Raw genomic sequence first — 26,007 nt, forward strand, 5'->3', positions numbered from 1 at the left:
ATGCAATCTTCTCAGCAAGGCAACAGCAGTTGTTGCAGGTGTGTGTTTAATGTTTCAAATGAAGAAAAGGAGGCCGAAAGTCAAGTAAATTCACACCAACTTTTATAATGGGAAAGGGCCTTAATGGCCCAAAGAGTTTCACTGGACTTCAATGGGCTGGCGGTGACTCTGGGAGGGAGTAGAAAGTGTTTGGTCAGCAACATGTCTGCCTAGGGCACACACATCTAATCTGATTCCACCGGCCAATGTGCTGAATCCTGCCCACTGCTTACTGTTTTCTTTCATACTTTTTTCATTGTGGTAAAAAGCTACCATTTTCACGTGTTCTGCTCAGTGGCATTAAGTACATTCATGCGGTACAATCAGTGCCCCATTCCATCTCCAGAACTTTTTCCATGTCTTCACCTGAAACCCTGTGCCCAAGAAGCAGTAACTCCCCAGTCCTCCTGTGCCAGTGTGGCCTGACTCTGCAAGTAGAGTTTATTGGAACACAGTCTCACTCATTTCTTTGCACATTGCTCTGCCTGTTTTTGCACTATAGGGGAAGAGATGAAAAGTTGCAAAGAGACCACCTGGCCCACGAAGCTGAAAGTATTGACTATCGGGACCTTTACAGAAAAAGTTTCCAGACTGCTGGTCTACATCGGTGCTAGGCAATGGTCACGGAACCTGTGCTCAAGTATTTCCCGGATGATCACTGTGGCCTCAAGGCAGATCTCTGAGTACTTCTGCAGCAGGAAATAAGAAAAAGACCTTCCTTACACTGAACTCACATTTGTCCCCTTATTGCTTAACACTTTTTTTGCTGAGGCCTACCCTCTGGATGGACAAGCAGGAGTGAAAAATTCAAATGCCAACAGAGGGAGTTTTATGAATTGATCTGTGATCCATTCACCACCACCGAAAAGACACGCTGAAGTCCCAATCCCCAGCATCTCAGCATGTGACATTACTTGGAGACAAGGTCTTTACAGAGGTAATCAAGCTAAAAAGAAGTTGTTGAGAGTGTGTTCTAAGCAACAGGACTAGTGATCTGATAGAAAGGGGAAATTTGGACACGGGCAGGCACAGAAGGAGGTCTGGACAGACACAGGGAAAACACCAGATGAAGATAAAAGGCAGAAACTGGGGGGGATGTTTCTCTGAGCCAAAGAACACCAAGCAAACCACCAGGGGGCAGGGGAGAGTCATGGAAGATTCTTCCTCACAATCCTAACAAACCAAGACAGGTGGGCCTGTCATTGTCGATGATGAAATAGGAAACAGCCCGTGAAAACATGCCGCCCTGTCCAGACTGAGGATTAGGGAACAGGGAGACCAGGTGGACTGGAACGCTTACGCTCAGCCTAAAGCAACTGCTCTGTGGCACACAGCTTCACCCCCACCCCCGGAAAATCCATCATCAAGATTTCAGGTTAAATAGCCTGCTTTGTAAAAGAGGCGCCACTAATTTAACTCGAGCATTGCATGAGCCACATTCAACACTCTTCAGGCAAATCTGGGCCACTGCCACCTGTGATAAGTCCTCGACAAAGCACCCGATGGCTCTCGAAAGACAGACACCAGGCCTCCTTAAAGGCCCCTTCTCTCCACATGAATCGCACCAAGATGAGCTGGGGAGAACCGGGAACTAACTGCCACAGCAGAGAAAAATCACAGACCACAGAAAGGCATCGGTTTCCAAAACTCCTGGTGTTGAGTGTACATAATAGTCACATGTGATCCATGTAATAAATGTATGTATTTTTGAGGTTCTGCATAAGTCATACGTGATCCATGTGATAAAACTTTTGAGTCTACATAATAATCACATGGGATCAAATTCCTGCTTTTGAGTCAGCATAACAGTCACATGTGATATATGTGATAAATGTATATATTTTTGAAGTTGTCTACTAAAAACAAGTTGGTAAGATCACTGACTTAAATCACAGTAAGCCAAGCACTCCTTCTGACTGACAAAGAATGGGAAGTTGTCTTGTACTTAGGACCGTCACCCAAACACTACTGTGGGTGAGGTGACAGGAGTCACCTAATCACATCATCAGTAGTCACCTAATCACCGAACTCCACTAATCATTGAGGCAAAGCAGGATGGCATTCCAGAAAAAGTCACCTTACATTTACAGGCCTGCTCGTATCAATTCTGATGTCCTATATACCTTTGCATTCTGAGAGCCGCGATACTCAGCTCTCATGGAAGCAGCACATATACCCAGGAACAGCACATTCCAAGGTTTTGTGAACATAACCTTGAAGAACAAGGTTTTCTTTCGCTTTGTCACACGAGCAGGAAATAATAAAATACCAGTGTCTGAAACAGGAATTCCTAAGTACCAGTCTGTTTGGCCTCCCCTCAAGTCAGGTAGGGTGCTTTGGAACACCTCAGACCCTGGACCCCACTCCAGATTTCAGGAAACGCCATCTCCAAGGCTCAGGGAGCAGGGGGCAGGACGCGTATGTTTACAGAGCTACTAAATCACAATCTCCAAAGATGACATTAAGTGGAAAACATGCCTATGACACAGCAATTTCACTTCTCCCCCAAAAGGGGGCACAAGGATTCAGCGACAGCAAATTAGCAAGAACCTAATTATCTACCACAGGCACCTGGTTTAACGGTGGAAAACTTAACTATGCAGCAGTTAAAAAGAATGTGATGGAGTTTCACGTTTTAACTTAATGGCTCTTCAAGAGCGAAAAATGTAATCTGCAGAGAATATGCATAGTTGAATCTTGTCTACATTAAAACAATATACTTCTCTCTGGAAATTCACAGACAAGGTCTAGAGGAAAAAACTCTGAAGTGAGCACTGGGCTTAACTATGAGTAAGGTGGTAAGAGAAGCTAAAGTAGTTAAAGAGTACTTTATTTGTACCTCTGAAATGTTCGTAATGAAAACTGAGGCTTCTATTACCCAAGGTATTACCAGTTCATTTGGTTTCTGAGGAAGTCACATCTTAACTCCATGTCTGGTCACCTCTGCAGAGAACCGCGTCTTATGTGGGAGTCAGATCCTAAGTTCAGAGTACAGTCTGTATTTCTTGTGAAAGTAAATGGCCAGTACATATGTTATACCTGATTTTAAGTACACATTCCTGGATGGGATTTAATATCCACATCTATAAAGTATGTGCACAGTGGACCATCTGGCCTCAGCTGGCTCTCAGCTCCTCACAAAAATTGCTTCCTCCTTGAACAGAGCCTGGGGGTCACCTACTTCTAGGGATAAGCCCCCACGAGATTACTGGCTTGTGTTTAGGGGACACATTATAAAATATAATGGCAACAGTGTCTTTAGATTGCCCTCAGTGTGGTTGGGGACCGGCACGTGGGAACAGTGCACTTCCTTCTCCCATCTCCAGCCCGTTCCTATACCCCACGCACTGCGCAGAAGAAAAGGCAGCTCTCAAAAGGTTTAATGTCTCTTCTCCCAAACTTTCTTGTGCTCGCTTTGTGTGATTGGGGGAGATTTGCACCTTCCCTGACTCCCCAGGATCTGGAGGAAGGAGTGAAGGGGAGACAAACCATGGAGAGAAGAAATCCCACTTTCCGTTGATAGCAAAACACAGAGGAGAAAAACACAGATTCTCCTTCTAATGGCCAGTCCCTCAGATCTGAAAAGGAAATTGGGGGTGGGGTGGGTTAAATACCTTAATGAGAAGGTCTGGAAGTCCTAGTATTTTAAGTACAGGGCCTACAGAGAAACTGATTGAAGCCACAGGAGCCAGGGCAAAAAACATTTTAATCTTTTTGGCCAGTGCTGGGATCCGTGTAAATGCTATAAAACCTGTGGGACAAAAGAAGGCGACAGGAATTTGATCTTCTGGAAGGAACTGTCCATGAAAAGGTAAGGGCAATCACACGTGCCGCCCTCTAGTGGCAACATGAGAAACATGCAAGCAAACACTTCAGATGGGGTCCTCTGAACTTTTCTATTCAGAAACACTGAGGTTGACTAAACTAGTAAATCAAGTATTCCTTACCTGACTGTTTCAATATTTCAACCTAGATACTCACTGGAGGAAACCTAGGTTGCTAAAACCAGATGTTTCCTGTTCCTCTAATAATGTAAAATGAGCTAAAGAAATGCTATATTCCTAACAGCTAAGTCCCCATCACCCCCATCCACCAGTGACCTTCCCACAATCCCTAAGACCAATTTATAGAGGCATTCGAATCGATCAGCAACAACTCGGAAAAGACTTACACATTTAGAGTGCTCTAGCATTAAAGTATCTCTTAGCTTCCTCTCAGGTTACTGCTAGCCTTATACGTGGCTCTAGAATATTACTATGGAAAGCGATGGGGCAAAGGATGTTCAGTAGACAAATCATGGAAGAAGAAATATAAAGAATAATGCTTATCTTAATGAATAATAACAACAAAATGTGTCCACATTAATTTTTGTTTGTGGTCTCTCAAACTGGCAAATAGTGTTCGCTTGGTAGTGAGGGTGAGGCAATTTAACCAATATATATCAAGACCCTTAAAAGCATTCATATCTTCCATACACTAATTCTCCTTCTAGGGATGTACTCTGATGAGACCATGTGATATGAGCACAAAGCTATTGGTTATAGTAAACACTAAGCTCTGACAAGCGTGGCTCAGTTGGTTAGGAGTTGTTCCAGAAGCAAAAGGTCACTGGTTCGATTCCCAGTCAGGGCAGATGCCCCAGTTGCGGGCTCCCTCCCCAGGAGGGGTGTGCAAAAGAGGCAACCCATATAGAAGAACCGATAGATGTTTCTCTCTCACACTCATGTTTCTCTCCCTCTCTTTCTACCTCAGGCCCCCTCTCTAAAAAAAAAATCTTTAAATACTAAAAGGGGGAGTCCTTTACATTATGGGATAGTCTCCCAATCCTACTCAGAGGAACACATGCGGAATTATGGAAATTTTATTTCCTTTAAACTTTGCTCACTTTCTATTTTTGTTTACGATAAACACACATTACTTTTATAATCATCACAAATAAAAATGCATATGACTTTTAAAAATGATTTATTGTAACATGGCATCTTTGTAGTTAGTTTTACTCCACTTAATGTTAAAAGTTAGTGTACTTTCTTGTTTTCTTTTTAAAAGCCCCTGCACTTACAAAACTTCTTGTTTCCTACTCTCTCACATCCCCATATTGCTTAACGAGAAAAATACATACCAGGCTGTGGCTTACATTAATTCCTTTAAATTCAGCAGAACCACAAAACATGTTTATCCATTCATATTAAAGTCTGAATTTCCAGAGAAGACAAAATAATACCAAAATTCTTAGACTTTGCTCTAATCATTACTTCCACTTGGTACTAAATAATAGTAATAATAATAATAGTAATAATAAAATGTCTATTTAAGCTAACATTTTTATATTTTACTTTTCAGAACAGATGCAAACTGCAATAATACATTACATCAACTTCCGATCTTTATTTCATACATACCTATCGTGGTGCCTTGGGAATGACCCACATAATACACTTGCTTTTGGCCAGTTTTGTTCAGAATGAAGTCAATGGAAGCCGGTAAGTCATACATTGCCATCTCATCAAAACTGCAATCCAAAAACAGAACTCTTTCACTGAGACATTGCAGCAAATACAACAGCACACACATAGTAAGCACACAGTGTGATCCCTTATTACAAACCAAACACAGCTGCACGAGACGCACTGAGTGCAGGAAAGAGGATTCCCAGGGCTGCAGAAGCCCCTGGAGCCCCTTCCAAACGTGGCTGATGCTGTAGATGAGTTCTACCCATTTTCGAACGTTTCTATAAATGGGATCGAACAGTACGTATTCTTCTATATTAGGCTACATCCAAACTGCCGCACACAGTTGTAGGCTGTTCATTGTGTAAGCATGCCACACTTAATTTGCCCATTCCTTGCTAATGGGCATTTGGTAGTTTCCAATTTTTCACTATTACAAGCAGTTGTTGTACACGTCATTGGCAAAAGCTCTTGTTCTTGCATTTCATGGCCCAAGGTAGGCTCTGGTTTACACCCCCACAGCAAGCCTGGAGGATCCACAGGCTGATCGTCTCTGCACCTGGTATCAAGACAAAGCCCTGGACCTGTGCGCAGGAGAGCATAGTTGTCATCAGGAGAGTGACGCGCCAATTGCTGCCACCACTCAGGATGGTGTGCCAGGCTCTTTCTCTGGATCCCCTCTTTCAACCCCCCAAATAACCTTATGAGATAGGTATTGATTAACCCCGTTTTACGTGAATAAAACTCAGACACAGATGGCTCATGTGACAGGCCTGATGGCACACGGCGATTAATCGGTAGAGCCAGAAGCAAAGGAGAGGAGAGGACATTTTCTGGGTACAAAATAGTGAGCATTTGGAACGTGTGTGTATAAAGGAAGGAAGAAGGTGATGGGACAAAATTAACTCAGCGGCTCCCACACCACCAGGCATGCCAAAATAGCTAAAACATTTCCAGTTGAATCTAAATCTCAGAGTATTCATTTACTTAAAATGTCCTCCCTGCTATTTATGAAATCCCTAAAAAGGCTTCAAATCTCTCACGATCCATCAGTCCCCTCCCGTGTGAGCCCGAGTTGTCCACCTGTCGGCACCCCGTGCGTCTGCCGAGAGCACTGAGGAACTGGGGCCCTGTCACAATCAACTCAAAGATACCTGAAGGCCCAAAACTCTTCCTGAAGAACTGAGAGCGTCTTGTGTTGCCGCGACCAGGTGTTTCCCCGGCTGTTCCCCATCCACACGTCAAACCCGGCGTCTGCCAGAATGAAGCCCAGGCTGCTGTTGGGCAGGTTCAGGACCCAGTTACTCGAATCTGCCAGGAAGCCGTGCTGCAGGAACACCACTGGCTTGGGACCTGAAACACACTCACGTTTAGGAGTGGGCAGCACCTACCTTCAAAGCAAGCAGGTAACGCATAAGCCACCCCAAAGCAAATAGTGAAATAGGGACGAGTTAAAATATTGAGGTGGCAGTGTACTCGTATATAACATTACTACAGAATTTTCTTAAATAGTGCTAGCAAGGTAGCAGCGAAACCAGAACACTTTTGCACATCTAGTAACAAGACACACTGACTTAACCATCAAAAACCTGTTAATATATTTTTAAGCACTTATGAAATGTTTCTCCAGCTTTTCTCCAGTAGATTTCTCAGAGTGCACCTTAACAAAATAAACCAAAAGGGAAAAAAATCTCACACAAGTTCATAAATATCTATACACATATATTCATAGGTATATACACACCTATATATTTATATGTAAATTTATCTTCTACTCACCCACACCTGAGACAATGATACAGTAAAAAAGACAAAGACTTGGGAGTAAAAGAAACCTGACCTCCAGCTGCTTACACTGTGTTAAGAGCATTCAGTGATTCAGCCCTGGCTGGTGTAGCTCAGTGGATTGCGCGCGGGCCTGCGAACCAAAGGATGGCAGTCCGATTCCCAGTCAGGGCACGTGCCTGGGTTGCAGGCCAGTTCCCAGCAGGGGACCCACGAGAGGCAACCACACATTGATATTTCTCTCCTTCTCTCCTTCCTTTCCCCTCTAAAGATAAATGAATAAAATCTTTTTAAAAAAGAACATTCAGTGATTCATTAAACAAACATTTATTGAGCACCAGCTCCATGCCCAGCACCTCAGCTGTGTGCTGGGGACCCAGCAAGGAATAGAAGCAAGTGAATAAAGAAAAAAAAATCTCATCCTCACAGAGCTGACATCATACTGACCATGAGTTTGAGAGTCAGACACTCCTGGGTTCAAATCTGTCCTTTCCTGGTTCTGATGTGCCACCTTGGGCACAGCGTTTCAGTATCCCGTGAAATTGCTATCATCCCCATGCAGCATGGAAGTGTGACATGCCCCTTCCAGGAAGTAACGAGATGTGAGATATTATATGAAAAGTTCTTAGAAAAGGGTCTGGCCCACAATAAGACGTCAAGAAACATTAGCTCACATTATTAAGTCACTTAACCAGTCTCAGTCTCAGTTCCATAAACAACTGTTGGGAGGAATAAATGAGATAATTAAGGGTCTGGTAGAGTGACAGACACATAGGTCAAAATAAATAAGAACTCCCTTTGCCTTCTGCCCATCCTTTATTATAGTGAAATACCAGACATAAGCCAGTGGTTGAGCGGTCAGATCATTCACGGCCATCTGACTGGGGCCATGACAGGGACTGCGGCAGCACAGAGAGAGAAGCTTCTGGCAGAGCTTACAGGGGTAAGAAGAGAAAAGTACAAAATTAGGGACTACTCTGCACTACAGCTATGCAGCAATGATGTATACAAATGAGAAGTATAAAATGTCAAAGAAAAATGAGAAGACTCACTGGACACTCAGGTGGGAAGTGAACTAACAAACTGATTTCTGTTCATCAGATTTCTTTGCACCTTGCTGAGGAAAGCTGACTTGAATAATACAGAGACATTACCGCATGCTTGTACACTCTAAGGTGATGTGGTGAAAATCCTGTGAAGCTGGCACTATTCCCATTTAGCAGACAGGGAATTGTGGCTAAGAAAAAAATAATAATTTGACCACTATTAACCGAGAGGTAGTCAGTGTGGGAGTTGGGACATGAACTCGGGTATACCTGATACCGGGTCCATGATCAGAAACGTGTTGGTATAGGAAAGGACATTAGCTAGAGAGAAGTCATTCTACACTGTCCAAAAAGTCATTCTACACCACAAAGAATGACAGCCTGTAGAGGGGACATGCACTGGCCTGGCCCATGCACTCCTGAGACCTGGTATGTCTGGGCAGCAAACTAACGTCCTAGGGCCAGGGCTGCCTTCCCTGGCTGTGTCTACAATTGGTTTGTTTCTCCCAAACTGGCTCTGGGAGAGCTGGGAACTGACCAAAGGAAAGCACCCAAAAGCACCAGAGAGGACAAGTGACATTCTCATGGTCACCCAAATAGTTAGCCACAGAGCCAGCAACCACAGGAAACCCCATGATGGCCCACCACGGTGCTGCCCGCCTGATTAGACCCGAACGTGGGTGGACATGTGGAAGGGCCTGGTCAGGTTGTGAAAATGAATCTGCTGAGCCCACAGTCTCACAAGAGGAAGATGACAAGTGGATGGGGGAGGAAGATGATGGATGGACAGGGAAGTTCCTCCTACCTCCCAAGCCCCTGGCCTTCTCTACCGGGTCAGGCCACCACTGGTCAGGCTCTAAAATGGTGTGAGAAATCAGCTGACATGCAGGGAAGAACTAAAAGAAGAACAAGGAGGAGGTCACAAAGATCAAGGCGCTGGCGTGAAACGGATCTGTTTCTTACTAGTTAAGAAACCTCGTAGGATTTACTCAAGCTCTCTGAAGAGAAATGTGCTTTTCAGAGTGGGAAGGATACCGCAGCTGATACACTGCAAAGCTCAGGAAATAATGACTCATAAAGACAACACGGAATGTACAAATGTAATGAAATAATATTAGAACAGAAGCACAGGCAGGAGGGTCAGAGTAGGAGAGAGAAAGAAAGATGCTACACGCTGGCTTTTAAAGATAAAGGGTGGGGCCAGAACTCAAGGAATGCAGACAGCTTCTAGATGCTGACAAAGGTAAGAAAACAGATCTCCCTCAGAGTCTCCAGAAGGAACACAGTCCGGCCAGCACCTTGATCTTTGGCCTCTGACCTCGAGGACTACAGGGTCATAAATTTGTGTCGCTTTCAGGCACTACGTTTGTGATGGTTGGTGACAGCAGCAACGGGAAACTAATTCAGCTGGGGACCAGTATGCACCCCCATTTTTTGTGTAATGACTCTGAGGCACACTGCGGCCAAGCAATCTGTGCACAGTCATACAGCCGGCTATCCGGAACCAGGACTCCGAGGCGGCACTGCGGCTCCTTGGCCTAAAGAAGAGAGAGAGCCCAGGCTCCTTGTTAGTATAGCAGGAGCCTACATAACCTGGGACCTTTTAGGATCTCCTGGGAGATAGACTGCAAGTTGCATAGGAGCCCACCCCCCGCCGCCCCTTCTGCAAAGGCAGGCTCTAGAGAAAATGGCGTCAAGGACTCAGCTTATTAAACATAAGCATTCCCACCCCTTCCTAGTGAGTAACGCAAAGCCAGACCACTCCTTACTTTCGACCTTCCTGCAATCATGCATGGGACAGAACAATTCAGGGAAGCTCAGCACCCAGCAAAGCAGACCCTCGGCTCGCACAAACCCAAAGTCCAAGGGCTTTGGGTTTGAGTCCAAGGGCTCAACCATGCCTTTTGGGTTGGTTTTAGGTCACCAAAAGCTTCAGGGCCCAGGAGGTTCCTGAACCTGCCCCACCCACTTAAGACAAACCTTAGCAAGCATTGGCACCTGGCTGATGCGTAGATATGAGCACCAGCATTTGTCATAACAGCTAATGGTTACGTGCCTAGCACTTCATTTCGCATGAACTGTACTGTTACAAGAGAGCTGTTAACATCCATCCCATGTGAAAGATAAGGTAACTGATGTGCTGAAACAGAAATTAAGGAACCTGCCCTAGAAGACTCACCTTGCGGAGAGCAAGAATTAAAACCCAAGTCAGCCATGTTTCAAAGCCCTTGCTTTAACTACTAGAGAAAAATTCATTAGGAAACAAAGTGGTGCGAGAGACAAGGTGGGTTTATGAGTATTCCAGCCAGTTCCCAGCAAGCCAAGTGCTATTTCCTCACACTGGCTACATACCAAAATCTCCGGGGGCACTCAGAAGACGTACGCATTCCCAGCCCCAGTTCTCATGCAGGGAGTCAGGAACCCCAGGGACAGAACATGGACATATTTAGTCTTGACATGCTCCTGTGGCTCTTCTGGTGCAGCCCCTCCATAGCTGTGTTCCAAGTGGAGTCTCTAATGGGCAGCGTGCCCAGCCCTCAAAGGGCAGCCCCCTGAGGCATCTTTGCCAAGGCAAAGTTCAAAACGCCTGTCTGTGCACACTGAAGACATTTATTCATATCCCCGAACGCCATCAGACACAAAACTTTGCAGATACTGTTGGTGCTTTATGTGCTGATTGCTTTATTGGACAATTGATATCCCACTTAGGCAAAGAGCAAGTCTGCCTTGTGGCTGTTTATGTACTTCAGCCAAGGCCTATATGTAGTTCCTTGTTTTAGCCAAGTACAATAAATAGTCTGTCATGGGATTAACTTGCTCAATATTTATCACATAAGGCCACGTTCTGTAGTTTAAAGTACACTGACTCAGAGTGGCCGGCCCATCATCCTTTGCCCTCAAGCAAACCCCTTTTCCTCTTTGAACTTGGCTGTATCACCCAGTAACATGAGGGTATCCATCTGGAACACAGGTTCTCAAACCCAGAGATTTTACCTCAGAACCCACAGGAGAGTATGTTAACCATGGAAGCTCTCTGAATCCTTGGCCCAGGTGGGACTCTGTGATCCATCTAACATCCCGTGCCTTTCTGAAATGAGGCTGAGCAGATAAAAACAGAACCACTTTGCTAAAAATGATGAGTTTCTGAATTTCAATTCCCTTATAGAGTCAGTGCAAAGCAGGGTCAACACTTGACAGAGCAGTTTGCTCAACGCCGAGAAACAGCAGGCACATACCTCACGGCTCACCAGGGGTTTTCTAAGAAAGTGTTCTTGACCGGACATGACAATGATTGTCTGAATCAGGGGATTCTTTGCTTGCTCCATAGACTCTCTACACATACAAACGAATTGTGTGTGTGCACAGGTGTCTTTCATTTCCCTAGAGAGAAGGCCCATTGCCTACATCAGTTGTGTACCCCAGTTCTGAAGGCTGCCCAGGTATAACTGTCACCCCAGTGGCCATGCAGCAGACACGGTGCTGCTCGTCGCTATTAGGGACACAACGATGACAAAGACACAGCCTCAGCCTTCAAAGACTGAGGGAGGAATGATGGGGAGAAAGAAGAAATAAGTCAACCCAAAGCAAAATAAGAAAAGGTGTTAGCAAGGCCGTTGGGAGTTCAGAGAAAGTGTGGGTCTCCTTCCTGCTTAAGCAGTCAGGGAGCACTGGCAGTTACGCTGGGCTTGGGAGGGTGAAAAGAATTTTGTAAGAGATGATAGCTGGGGGTGGGGACGTTAGAGGGTGGAGGGACTGAGCAAAAAGGGAAAAGGACTCATGAACATGGACCACAGTGTAGGAATTGCTGGGGGGAAGGGAGCACAAGGGGACTAAAAGGTAATAGAAAAAATACAATACACATTACATTTTAAAAAATAAGATAGTAGGCAAGATGAGCAGTATTCCAGAGGTTGTATTCACCAGCTGAAGGCCAGGGAGACTTTACCAAAAAGGAAATAACTCATTTGGATTTGAGAGTGTCAGAAAGTAGTTCTCTAAGACTTACTAATGTAACAAATGCAACTTCAATTATATCCTTAATATTGGGCTATAGTGCCAATTTAAATCTGTACAGTTGGTAAGTGATAAATGTTTCTTAGATAATGGGTGGACACAGCTGGCAGCCAACAGTTCTCAAGCACTCCTTGTACACCTTGCACACCTTGCAGAACAGGTATCCGACCCCATCCTACAGAGGCAGACGCCGTAGAGAGCATAGCCTACGACTAACTAACTCGGGGAATCACACCCACGGTGAACTCCAAAGGCCTACTGCTGTACAGAAGGGGGGTGAGCAGTACGGACAACATCTAGGAGAGAACGGAATACTAAGGGGAGGTGGACATCTTCATTTCACAGGCCCCTGTAGATGCTGAACAGCAGGATCAGGTAATCATGCCTGGGCTCTGAGAAGCTCAGTCCTGCAGGACTACATACGATGAAGGAAAACTGTGAGGCTGGCAGAAAAGACAGTAGTTGGCATGTGTAGAGGAGCCAGTGGCTAAGCCCTGTGACCATAAAGCCTCCAGGAATCTCCAGATGAGTCTCTGCACACAACCAGAGGACCGCTGAGACAGACTGAAGGATGCTCACCGCACAGCTGCAAACTCTGCCCGTGGCAGCACCACAGCGCAACCAAAACACCGAGGAAAAAAACACTTTGAAAAGGGTACGAGGAACGGTTTCACCTTGTCCCCCATAAACGACTCATGTTTCACTATATCTTGCAATGATTTGTAGATAGTATAGAGGTATGGTGTTATTTTTGTGGGTATTTAAAGTACTAATTTCTTAAAAGATAGGCAGCCTGAATATTTTCATATTCTTGTTTTGATATTTTTTCTTTTTTTAATATATGGGAAGCCTTAAACATGGAAGGGGCTCAAGCCTCTTTCGGGCTCTGAGTTTGTCTCAGGGGTCCACTTAAATGGTAACAAGAACTCAGGGAAGAGTGGTGGCCTGGCAGAGCGAAGGAGAGGGTGAACCGAAGCCACATCACCCGGGCGGCCTAGAGAGGCCTTGACGGCCACTCAAAGATGGGAGTCAGGAATGATTCTGTAGTTTCTAGTCTAGGTCATGCGGAGGGTGACGGTGTTATTCATAGAGGAGAAAGTCAGCCCTGGCTGATGTAGCTCAGTGGACTGAGCTTGGGCCTGCGAACCAGAGGATCGCGGTTCGATTCCCAGTCAGGGCACATGCCTGGGTTGCAGGCCAGTTCCCAGCAGGGGACACATGAGAGGCAACCATACATTGATATTTCTCTCCCTCTCTCCTTCCCTTCCCCTCTAAAGATAAATAAATCAAATCTTAAGAAGAAAAAAATTTTTTAAAAATAGAGGAGGAAGTCAGGAGAGGAAGTAGCATGAATGAGAAGACGACAAGTTCTGAGTGAAGGGCTTTATGAACTCGTCTGCTCGGCGGGAAGAAGCCAAAGTAACAGCACTGGCAACACTGTTCCCTAACTGTGAGTGGAGGACAGTGAAGAGCCTCTGCCTTGGACCACAAAAACACAAATGAGCCCTCTGAGAAAAACCCAGGCAGGGGTCAGCAAAATCCCAGTTCCTTTAGATCACTGAGTCACTTGTCACAGATTTCCTCTCCCTCTGAGCGCAGCTCACCACAGGTGGCATAGAAACACCACCGAGGCCTCTGAAGAACAGAAGAGGAAGGTGGGGACCTACTGCTACGGCCAGATGTCGGGTGCTTTCTGTTCCCTGTTTTGAAGACCAACGTTATCCCCACACCTCTGCCAAAACAAAACAAAATACCAGTAAAACAAAAAGAATATAGCATATAGCCTACGGAACCAGAGGGTGATAAAGATGGAAGGGAAACAGCCAATCGACTCCTTTCACAGATGAAGAACCTTAGGCCCACAGATGTGAAACCACCGAGCACTCGGGGGCTGACCCAGACCTAGCACTGAGGTCTCCCAACTTTTCTTCCTACCCCCTGGGAACGAATCCCAAATCATGCTCACGCTCTTCATATTCCAGGCCACAGTACCTTCCTCTGCAATGGTCTCGATACACACACACACAGGGCCTGTGGCTCTACTTGCTTTAATCGCTCTATGGACAGAGAAGCTTGGAGGTGGCAATAAGGCAAAAAGAGGAGGCACAGTCTTGAAGCTTGCTCTTACTGAGTATCCCTGCATCTTTTAACAGTGACTCACACTGCTGATTATATTAGTCAATTAACCACTTTAAAGAGAAATAATATCAATACCTATTTTTCTTTACATAGGATTTGAAGTTAGTATACAGGGTTTACTTGAGAATAAAAAAAGAAAGAAAAACAAACTCATATGATCACTGTGGAATGAAATACAAAGTTTGTCTGGAAAAAGCCCAACCATTGTCAATATAACGAGAATGGTTTACACAACATCAATGTAACCTGGCAGCCAAGGAGAGTGGACTGGAATGCACATGTGTGAACAATGACAACTTCCCTGTACTAGTCAGTGGGGGCAAAAGATGACTTTGAGTGAGCATTTGTACTGTGTGGCATTGCATTCAACATGACTGCATTGAATTTTGCACTAAGCTTGAACATTCCTCTGCAGAAACTATTCAGGGGATTCAGAAAGCCACAGCTATGGACAACTGGTGACTGGCAGCTTCATCACAACAACACACCCACTTATGAATTAGGTCTTGTGCGGAGATTTTTGATGAAATATCAAGCCCTGGCTGGCATAGCTCAGTGGATTGAGCGCGGGCCTACGAACCAGACAATCGCGGTTCGATTCCCAGTCAGGGCACATGCCTGGGTTGCAGGCTGGTTCCTTGCAGGCTAACTACCAGCAGGGGACACACAAAAGGCAACCATACATTGATGTTTCTCTCCCTCTCTCCTTCCCATCTAAAGATAAATAAATAAATAAAATCTCTAAAAAAAAAATTAAAAAAAAAAAAAAGAAATATCAAATCACCCAGGTGACTCAGCCGCCCTGGATCCCAGTGCAGATTTGGTGCCCTACAACTTCTAGCTTTTCCCAAAACTAAAATCAACTCTGAAAGGAAAGAGTTTTCACGTCACTGTTGAAATTAAGGAAAATATAACAGGGCTGCTGATGGTGACTGAGAGAACTGTGTGAAGTCCCAAGGTGCCTGCTTTGAAAGGGACTGAGGCGTCATTGTCCTATGTACAATGTTTCTTGTATCTTCTTCAATAAATGTCTCTATTTTTCACAGGACATGACTAGATATTTTCTGGACAGACCTCATATATGTTTTGTGTGTTTGAGCAGAAATTACATATAGAAGCCCTCACTATAGCTCACTATTCATGTCTGTGACATGCTTATAAAGGGGAAGCTTAATAGTGTGTATCAGTAAATCATAAAAATCTTAAGAATTAGAAATTAAATTTCAAAAAGAGCATGGGCCATTTTAAGCATCATTAAAAGCCTTATTATAGTTAGAATTTATGAAAGAAGAAATAGATAAGTCAGATTTAAGAAAAAACAGATAATGATCACTAACACGAGGTTTTTAACTTTACTTTGACTACTTATTTGGGAAGGAACGGAGACAAAGAAGGCCCTTCTGCTCATATAAAAATTTAATTAAAGAAGAGACAATTATCCAGTTACCTTAATCTCAACCTTTATTTATTAAGGAAAGTTTCTAGAAACAGACAATGTTAAAGATTAAGCTACATCTGGATTAAGTAAGAATCAGAGCCTTATGTCGCAATTTCAAGTAATCTTTCTAGAAATTCCTTCATCTAGTTACTGGTATAAAAACTGGCCCCGTTCCTGTCTCGCCATGAAAAACACCCTTACCTTTGTCAGAATGGTTCTCCCTCCCATGAGGAATTCGGTGGAGGCCAAGAATATATCCATCTTCTGTCTCCACGAAGTGCTCCTCACTAGGAAATCCCCAGTAAGATATAATTTCAGTCTATGGAGAAAACACATAATTATAGTGGAAGTTCTATGGACAGAATCTGACAAAATCTCCCATATTTGCAGGCAAAGGAGAAGACGCAATGTCTCCAACGTTCTCCAGGCTTTACTTAAGAAATCGAAATTGTAGTCTGCTGCGCCTAGTAGCACACCCATCACCAGAGGAAATCCTCCATGTGTTCTGTCCCTGTGTTCTACTCACAAGTGTTTGGTTAAACCTATCACCACCCTAGCAGGTTCTACACCAACTGCGACTAATTCTACCGCAGCCCTGGGCCTCTTTGTTTCCATCCTGGCTCCCAGGCACAAATAAACACTCTCTTTCTTTTCTAAGTATGCCAGCTAATACTGTGATCTACCACTATTCTCATTTTCAAAGACCCCATCCTGGTTGTTAAGTAATCTCTATTTCCCTAATATTTTGCACCTAAAGAGGTATTTCCAGACTTTATGGTTTACCGAGAATTAAAACTTTGAAATGTTTTCATTATTCAAGGGATTATTTTTGTTTCTCTGTTCTAACAAAATGTGTTTTTCAAATCTTTTCATTTTTGTACTGAACTATGCTTCCTGGACATGGCTAATCACGGTCCTTGTTCAATGCATTGGAAAGCAGTACTCAGTAGTAATGTTCTTGCAAAGTTTTGACACTTTTTTATTGTTCTTTAAACGGATTTAGTGACACTTAAGAATTAATCAAATCTATACAAATATCATTTATTGCTCAGTCAGAAGCATATAGTTTTGACAGTAAGATGCAACCTGTAAAATACACACCACCTGTGAGGAGAGTCTAGTAAACCGAGTCTAAGCTTCAGAGAACGTGAAAAGCACTATGAGATATCAGACGATGAGAGTGCGTGGTTCCACGTAACCCACATACCTGGATGTAAGAACATATTTAACATTTGCTACATGCATTTGAAAAGCGGGTGACTTTGAGAAACCTACCACGTTCATATTTGTTTCAGGATCCATAGGTGCGGTCTTCCCTCTGGACGTCTCCGAATGCAGGGTCCCAAGGGTCAAACAGAACACCAAACCCAACAGCCACATTTTCATTCTGCATAAAACAGTCCATTGTTATTTGTCCAAATTTTACTGCACAAAATTATGCTGGTAGATTAATGTTCCCATAAAGAGCTCGGGACCAAGTTCAGGGCAAATAAACCTTAGGTGAAAGGTAAATATGTAAGAAATGACTCCAGTCACATCTGTAAGCAAAAAGAGAAGTAATTCTTTTACTAGGAGACCCCCCCACCCCCACCTGCTGTCCCCAGTTAATATGGAGCCCAGCACACCTACTCACTGCTTCATCCAGAGGTTAAATAAATGATTACTGGAGTGATAGCAGAAGGCCGAACTTACCACAGAGGAAACTAGGCTGAGAAAAAGGAAGATCCTCAAAAGTCCCGAGCCTCTTCACCTCCCACCCTTTTCTCTCTAATTGTGATATCAACGCTTTTAAGTTTGGCCAGTATTAGCTTTTGTCCCCACTGTCTCCTCACTTCCATTCTTGCTCCAAAGTATACGTGAGGATTCAAATTTGTCACCCAAAGGGAAAAAGTGAAATGAAAGAAAAGAGCCTGCAGAGAAACAGAGGGAGAGAAGACCATCCCTCTCTCCTCCTGGGACTCTCCAACCATGAACGAAGACCGTCTAGTGTCTGACAGTGGCAGCGCAGAATCACAGCATGGCCAAGAACTGGGGATGGATGTTACAGGCACAGCAAAGTGACCCTCCCAACGACACCCACATGGCCAGACACAAGGCTGGGACTACAGCCCAGGCCTCTGGCATTAAGTAAATATAATTACTTAAAAAGGTCCATGTGTGTATGTCCATACAAAGACTTGGACAAAAATGTTTATCACAGTCCAGCCTGTGTGGCTCAGAGGGTTGGTGCATCCTTCCATGCACAGAAAGGCCGAAAGGCAATGGGTTTGATTCCCGGTCAGGCACATGCCTGGGTTGTGGGTTCAGTCCTGGTTGGGGCATATGCAAGAGGCAACCAATCGGTGTTTCTCTCTCTCTCTCTCTGGAACCAATAAATATATATTTTAAATGTTTATAATAGGTTGTGTAAAATAGCCCCAAACTGGAAAAACCCAAATGGCCCAAATGAGTGAGTTGATGAGCATATTATGGTATATACACACTACTCAGCAATACAAAGGAATGAGCACAGTAATACAGATAAATCTCAAAATAATTATAGTGAGTGAGAGAAGCCAGAGCACCTCCCCCCAAAAAACCTACATATGCCCATTTTTATAAAACTCTAGAAAATGCAACCTAATCTATTTTGACAGAAAGCTGATCAATGGCTGCTGGAGGAGAAAAGAAATGGGAGGAAAGAGTTACAAAGGGCTACAAAGGAGTCACAAATGAGGGTGGGGGTAGGGACTGACAGACAGGTTTATTATATTGAATTTACTGATGGTTTCACGGCTGTGTACATATATCAAAGCTTATAAAATTATACACTTAACATATGTCTTATTATTCAATGTCAATAATACAATACAGCTATTTTTAAAAGACTACGCTTAAACTGAGTACAGGCATACCTCGGTGATGGGGAGGGTACAGTTCCAGACCTCACCAGCACAGGGAGTATGGCAACAGAGCTTTATTTGTTTATTTAGTCTGGAATCAAACCCCAAATATCTCCAAGGTACACCTGGATTCCACAAATCTGAAGAAACTGGCTCTCGGGAAGATGCAAAAACGAACCGACACCTTCTCTGATGCAATTCCTGCTGGTGCTGCACTTATTTGTCCAAGCAGTGGTGAACCCCCAAACTTGTAGATGGAACATTATCTTGGGGTCTGCCCTGGCAAAGCCAGCCCACTTGCATTTATGCAAAAGTTTGTATTTCTTTATGACGGTTGGAAGGGCTGTACCTGGGCTACCTTTTATTTTAAATATAATCTCTCAAAAATCCATCATTACTATGATTAGGTCAATGGAAAAGGATAAAATGAAAGGTTATGCTCACAGTGGAAAACAATGAGGCATCCAGCAGTGGCCGCTTTGCATCCAGGACCTGTCCTGCAGTGCCTGGACCAGCTGTCCACAGAGGACTCTCTCCACAGTAACAGCTGAAGCCACTCCAGGAAATATGGCCTGCGGGGCGGCAAATTTTCCTTCCAACACAACACTAACCAAGCTACTAGTCAACCTACACTTTCTAAACCTACTAGTCAAGTGATTACCATAAAGATGAAGCCTGACAGGTGTAAAGGGAGAAAAAAGCCCTTTCAGGCTGGATTCCAGGGGGTTTTCTGGGCTCCCTTAGCCACTTACACTCACTTCTTTCTGTATTGGAACAACCCAATTATCTGCCCTCATTTCACCCAAGCTGGAGGGCAGAGTGGGTGTCCCATTCTACTTTGAATCCCTAGGACCTTTCCAAGTGCTACTCACATATTAGATGCACAGTGCAGATTTTGCAGTATGGAGTAAGCGCGGCCCAACAGTTCAGCGGCTGAAGAAAAGCCCCAAAACAGTTTGTCACTTAGCTTATTAATAACTGCGACAACAATAACAATATCGACTCCCATGTAAGCTCTTGCTATGAGCCTGACCCCACGGGCAGCGCTTATGACCTACTGTTTTCATTACTCCTCCACAGTTCTATGCAGCACCCTTAAATACTTTTTTCAGGAAACTGCGGTTCGACCAAGTTGGAATGTTCACCAGGACCAATGCCAAAGTTCACTCTCGACCATGTCGTGAGTTCACAAGTTAGTAAGGTCGGGCAGGCTGCCTGAAGGAGCTAACGGGAGTAGTGGTCGAAGAGGAAGAAAGGGAGCTGGGAATCAAGAATCCTGCCTGTCACCGCAGTCCAAAGGGCAGCTTCCCTGTGAGGCGACCACGCCTGCCTGGGAATCGGGGGGCACCCGGGGAGAAGCGGACAACTTCGGAGAGCTTCCGATTCCTGGGTCACTGGGATGTGGCTGGGCTACCCTCAAGGTGCTCGGGCAAGGTGCCTAGGGCCAAGCAAAGCGTGTTGCGAGCCTGCAGAGGCTCGGGACGGCGGAATGACAGTCCAGGAGTGGTGCCTACACTCCCCTCGGAACCCGAAGAGATGGATCTGAACTGCTGCACTCGCACTTGGCGGAGCAGCGGGAGCAGGCACTCACCTGGAGCCACCTTCCCGGGACGCAGTCCAAAGCCGCAGTGGCTGCTCGCTGAGGCTGGGACTTTTAGAATGCCCTGAGAGGGCGGAGAGAGTTCAACCCCAGGGCAGGCTTCTGCACCCGGCTCTGTACCAGCGCCGCCAATCGGAACAGCCCGCCGCTGGGCTGTGCAGCAATGACCCCGCCCTTGGCTGAAAACCCCAGTTCCGAAGGGCCCTCTGCCACCCTGGAGCATGCGCCCCGGGCTCGTGGCTGAGGTCGTGCTGTCTGTGCGCCGCCTCGGGGCCGCGGCAGATCGCCGCTCCAATGCCCGGCAGCTAACGCCTGGTCTCTTAGCTCTGCACTTGGAGCTCCTTCTGCAGGGCTGACACCCTCTGCTTCAAATTATATACTCCATATGAAGCACTTAGCACTGTGATTGACGCAAAGCAATCTTGCTGGACATTTTATTTTTATTACTAAATGTGCCAAGCATTATTGAGACACTAGGGGTGCAGCAGCCAACAGAACAAGATCCCTCCTGCTTACATTCTAATGAGAAGAAGCATACCACGAATAAATAATTATATAATATAAACTAGTAGAAAGTGTTATGAAGAACAACAAAAGGGAGTAAAGGGGTAATGAGGGAGGATGCAATGTTACATGTAAGGTAATCAAAAAAAGACTGATAAAGTGACATCTAAACACAAACGGAAAGGTGTTTTCAGGGCAGAGTATGGGGTGGGATGCAGAGGGGAGGGAGGGAAGAAGAGGAGGAGGAAGGGGGAGAGGGAGGGAGAGAGAGAGAGAGACAGGGAGAGAGAGAGAGACAGAGAGAGAGAGAGAGAGCATGAGCCTGCCTCATATGAGGTTTTCAAAGAGTTCCCTTCAAGTCTTGAGCCGAGTACCAATTTGGGGTTGCATGTGAAGAAGGACAGATAAAGTGCTTCTCAGGTAAGGTCAAGTTCAAGGAGTTCATCATCACCAAGCCCTTATTATATGAAATGTTAAAGGGACTTATCTAAGAAAAAGAAGATGAAAAATATGAACAGTGAAAGGACAGCAAACTCACAGTTATTAACAACCACACCTAAAACAAAAGCAAACTAAGAGGACAGCTAGATCAGGAGCAGAACTATAGAAATGAAGATCACATGGAGGGTTAGCAACAGGGGAGTGGGAGGAGAAGGTACAAAAAATAAGTAGCATAGGTGGTAGGTAGAAAATAGACAGGGGGAATGGCAAGAATAGTAGGGGAAATATAGAATCTAAAGAACTTGAGACACGTGGTCATAAACTAAAGGCGGGGAATGGTGGGGGAGGGGGTGTGCAGGGTGGAGGGGAATGAAGGGGGGAATAGAACAACTGTAACGGTATAATCAATAAAATATATTAAAAAATAAAAAATTTAAAAAAGAAACTACACAAGATCAGGAAAGGACCCACCTAAAGGAAACAAATGGGAACCTCTGCCCAAGTCCACACAGGATCAGGAATAGTTTTCAGGTTCCATCCGGCCAGAATGGAAAAACCTTGTAATGTAAAGGCACTAGGTAAGAGTCAAAAGGATACCACCTTCACATTGGAGCAAAATTAGCCCTGGAGTAAGGATACTTAAATATAAGAGTCCTGAAACAGACCTTCAAATTATTTTTTACCAGTATGCCAAGACAATTCTGTGGGGAAAGAATACTCTTTCAATAAATGTTGATGGGGAAATTGGAGAGCCTTACCTCACATCTTATACAAAGTTAACTCAAAATGGACCATGGACATATGTTTGAGACTTAAACCTGTAGAACTTCTCGAGCAGGGGTAATGGAGAAAATAATAGGTTTTAAAGATTTTTAAAACACAGTATAAAAAAAACAATCCATGAAAGAAAAAAATCAACAAATTGGACTTTTTCAGATTAAAAACTTTATTCTTTGAAAGACACTTTATAACCACAATGAGGTATCACTTCACATCCACTGGGATGACTATAATCAAAGACGTATAACAACAAGTGTTGGAGAGGATGTGGAGAAATTGGAACCCTCACACACAGCTAGTGGGAATGTAAAATGCTACAGGCACTTTGAAAAACAATCTGCAGCTCCTCAACAGGCTGAACATACAGTTGCTATGTGGCACAGCAATTTTACTCCTATGTATCTACCCAAGAGTAATAAGAACATATGACTGCATAAAAGTTTCTCCATGGATGTCCATCAAGTGTTGCTCGTAATAGCCAAAGGGTGGAGACATGTCTACCAACAGATGAGGAATAAATGCAATGTGGTATATCCATACAACAGAATATTACTGTATCATCTGAAAATGCAGTACTGATACATGCTGCAATATGGATGAAGCTTGAAAACATTCTAAGAAAAGCCCGTCACAAAAGCGCAAAACCAAACACTCTGTTTACATGAAATGTCCAGAGTAGGCAAATTTATAGAAACAGGAAGTAGATCAGCGGTTGCCTTGGGACAGTGGTGGGGCACGGGAAGAATGTAGGGCTACAGGGTGTGGGGGTTGATTCTTCCGGTTAGGAAAGTGTTCTAAAAATAATGGTGGTGAGGACTATACAGCTCTGAATAAACTGAAAGTCATTTAATTATACACTTTAAATGGGTGAATTGTATGGTATGTGAATTATATCTCAATAAAGCTGCTTTTAAAAACTTCATAAAAATGATAAGGTATTCTCCTTACAATTTAATAAGAAGACTAAAAGCCCAATCAAAATAGGCAAAAGGCCCTGACTGGTGTAGCTCAGTGGATTGAGCACGGATTTCGAACCAAAGGGTCACGGGTTCCATTACCAGTCTGGGCACATGCCTGGGTAGCAGGCCAAGTCCCCCAGTGGGGGCCACGTGAGAGGCAACCACACATTGATGGTTTTTTTCCCTTTCTCCCTCCCTTCCTCTCTCTCTCTAAAAATAAATAAATATTTTTAAATGAGCAAAAGATTGAACACATCACCATAGTAGATATACAGATGGCAAATAAACACATGAACGTATGTTCACCATTATTAGTCATCAAGGAAATGCAAATTAAATCCACAATAAGATATCACTACTCCACCCATGAGAATGGCTAAAATTAAAAAGTGTTGAAAAGCATGCAGAGTAACTAGAAATCTCACACATTACTAATGGGAATGTAAAGTGGTATAGCCACTTTAGAAAACAATTTGAAAGGTAATAGATATGCCTCCTATATGACTAGCTATTCTATTCCCAAGTGAAAATGAAAATTTCCCAACAGAAATAAAAATTATTCGTATACAAATGATCTTTGTAGTTTTATTTGTAACAAGCAAAAACAGGACACCACACATATGCCTATCAACAGGTAAATGGGTAACCAAGTTGTGATAATATCCATACAATCGAATATTACTCAGCAATAAAAAATAATGAACTATCTTTTAATCCTCACTTGAGGATATGTTTATTGATTTTAGAGAGAAGAGTAAGGGAATGAGAGAGAGAGACACACATGTATTGATATAAGAGAGAAACATCGATCGGTTGCCTCCAGTATGTACTCCGACCAGGTGTAGAACCCGCATCCTAGGTATAAGCCTGACCACGAATCAAACCTACAAACTTTGGTGCATGAGATAATTCTCCAGCCAGTGGAACTACCTGGCCTGGCCAGGGGGAAAATAGTGAACTACTGACACACACAGCAACATGTATGACTGAAAATAGTTATGCTGAGACAAATAAAACAGACCAAAAAATCTCTACTGTATTATTTCACTTAAAGAAAATTCTAGAAAATCTAAGTTAACCCACACTGACAGAAGAAAGATAAGTGGTTGCTTGCAGAGGACATTTTTTGGGGGGGGAAGGGGTGGCAGGAGGAGGACAGATCACAAAGCAGCATGAAGACAGTTTTGGAGAGAGTAAATATGTTTACTATCTCGATTGTGGTGTGGGCACTGAAACAGAGCCCAGTTGTAGCATTTCTTCTTTAATCCCACAGACCTGGTCATCTTGCATTTGACAAGCTTGTTTAGAAGCACTGGCTTAGGAATGCGTCTTTTCTCGGAAAGTTTCATTTCCTAATCCAACTTCTCCCTTTCTCCAACCCATCCTCCATGGGTTTGCCGCTTCTAAAGTCTCAAACTGTCACAAAAAGTCATGACGTTTTTCATGTTCAGGAATCATGCTTTCAGTTTGAGATGTATCAAAATAGTCTCACTATTTTATTGTTATTGATTGTATCACAGGTATTGAACTTTACCTACAAATGTTTCCATTTTGTGCAAAACTATCCCAAAGCTCTTTGGTGTATTGCTACCAAATAATTAGACAGAACAAGTTCCCTGTGTTTGGATCTTTGGTTGCTTTCGTGTCCAGGAAAACAACTTGTTCTCTGAGATTCTTTCTGTTTACAATGGTAGAAACTACGCCTGGCCTCTAACTCTGCCAAACATATCATGCAAAGGCAATAAACAAATATACACAAAAAGTTATGACTAACTAGAGTTGCTTGAGAAGCATAAATTAGTTTAAAGAAGTGTTAACGGCATGTGAAATCAGCAAACATACTGCATGAACCAACAGCTACGGAAAGAACGTTCTTGTTCTTGAGGACTTGCATTATTTCGTTATTCTTTTACAGTCTAAAAAGTGTTCATTGAATCAATGGAATACCTGTGGAGCACTAGTTATGTGCAAGGGCTAGGTTCAAACATTGCGAGAGGCTTCGTGAGTCTTCTTCCTAACCTGCATCTTTTGGTTGATATTTGTGTCTGGGAGCCTCTGATAGCAAGATGTCTTCAGGAAATGCTAAAGTCGGGCACCCTGCCTCCAACTTCAAAGCCACAGCTGTTATGCCAGCTGATCAGTCAGTCCAAAGGCATCAGCCTCACTAACACCATTTTCAGAGGAAAATATGTGATGGTGTTCTTTTACCCACTTGACTTTGCCTTTGTGTGCTCCACAGAGATCATTGCTTTCAGTGATAGGGCAGAAGAATTTAAGAAAATGAACTGCCAAGTGATTGGAGTTTCTGTGAATTCTCACGTCTGTCACCTGGCATTCATGGATCAACACAACCAAGAAACAAGGAGGACTGGTCCCTATGAACATTCCCTTGATGTCAGACCCCAAGCACACCATTGCTCAGGACTATGGGGTCTTAAAGGCTGATGAAGGCATCTCATTCAGGGGCCTCTTTATCACTAATGAAAAAGGTATCCTTCACCAGATCACCATAAATGATTTTCCTGTTGGCTGCTCTGTGGATGAGACTCTGAGACTAGTTCAGGCTTTCCAGTACACTGACAAACTTAGGCAAGTGTGCCCAACTGGCTGGAAACCTGGCAGTGATACCATCAAGCCTGATGGTAGCAAACAATATTTCTCCCAGCAGAAGTGGGCACAGGACAATGCCAGGATTGTGGCAGCTGTGTAGAGCCATCAGAACAAAACCTCGCCTTTCCCATTGTCATGCTTAAAACCCGAGATCTCAGATTTCTCCCAGATGTGGTCTGACACAGGACAGGCCTTTCCAGGAGGGTTTGGGGAGTCCAGCTTTTTTTTCCCTAGAGGAAATGGCCTGAACTAATGCAGAAGGCCAACTGACATGTACAATAGTGGGGCAACACCTCATATTTTGTGTAGTTTCTATTAAA

At 44.0% G+C, this 26,007-nt stretch overlaps 1 protein-coding gene and 1 pseudogene across 2 annotated transcripts in view; one reads left to right on the forward strand and one right to left on the reverse strand.

The window, feature by feature from the left end:
- LIPA (lipase A, lysosomal acid type) overlaps positions 1-20,487 on the reverse strand; it is a 31,815-nt gene extending 11,328 nt beyond the window's left edge. Inside the window, exons 1-6 of one of the 2 annotated variants that reach the window (XM_037047299.1) lie at positions 20,385-20,487; positions 17,187-17,298; positions 16,113-16,230; positions 6,644-6,842; positions 5,442-5,551; positions 3,654-3,790 (exon numbers count right to left, since the gene is read on the reverse strand). In XM_037047299.1, the coding sequence (XP_036903194.1) occupies positions 3,654-3,790; positions 5,442-5,551; positions 6,644-6,842; positions 16,113-16,230; positions 17,187-17,297 (675 nt within the window). In that variant the 5' untranslated portion in view covers position 17,298; positions 20,385-20,487. Of the gene's footprint in view, positions 1-3,653; positions 3,791-5,441; positions 5,552-6,643; positions 6,843-16,112; positions 16,231-17,186; positions 17,299-18,201; positions 18,222-20,384 lie in introns of those variants that run through there. The other variant, XM_037047298.1, reaches the window with a different exon arrangement.
- Positions 20,488-25,094: 4,607 nt separating this feature from the next.
- Positions 25,095-25,787, forward strand: LOC118988013 (peroxiredoxin-1-like; annotated as a pseudogene).
- The last annotated feature ends 220 nt before the right edge of the window (positions 25,788-26,007 follow it).

Source organism: Sturnira hondurensis, unplaced genomic scaffold, assembly GCF_014824575.4.
Source record: "Sturnira hondurensis isolate 20B ecotype Veracruz unplaced genomic scaffold, ASM1482457v3 Scaffold0005563, whole genome shotgun sequence".
Lineage (NCBI taxonomy): Eukaryota > Metazoa > Chordata > Mammalia > Chiroptera > Phyllostomidae > Sturnira > Sturnira hondurensis.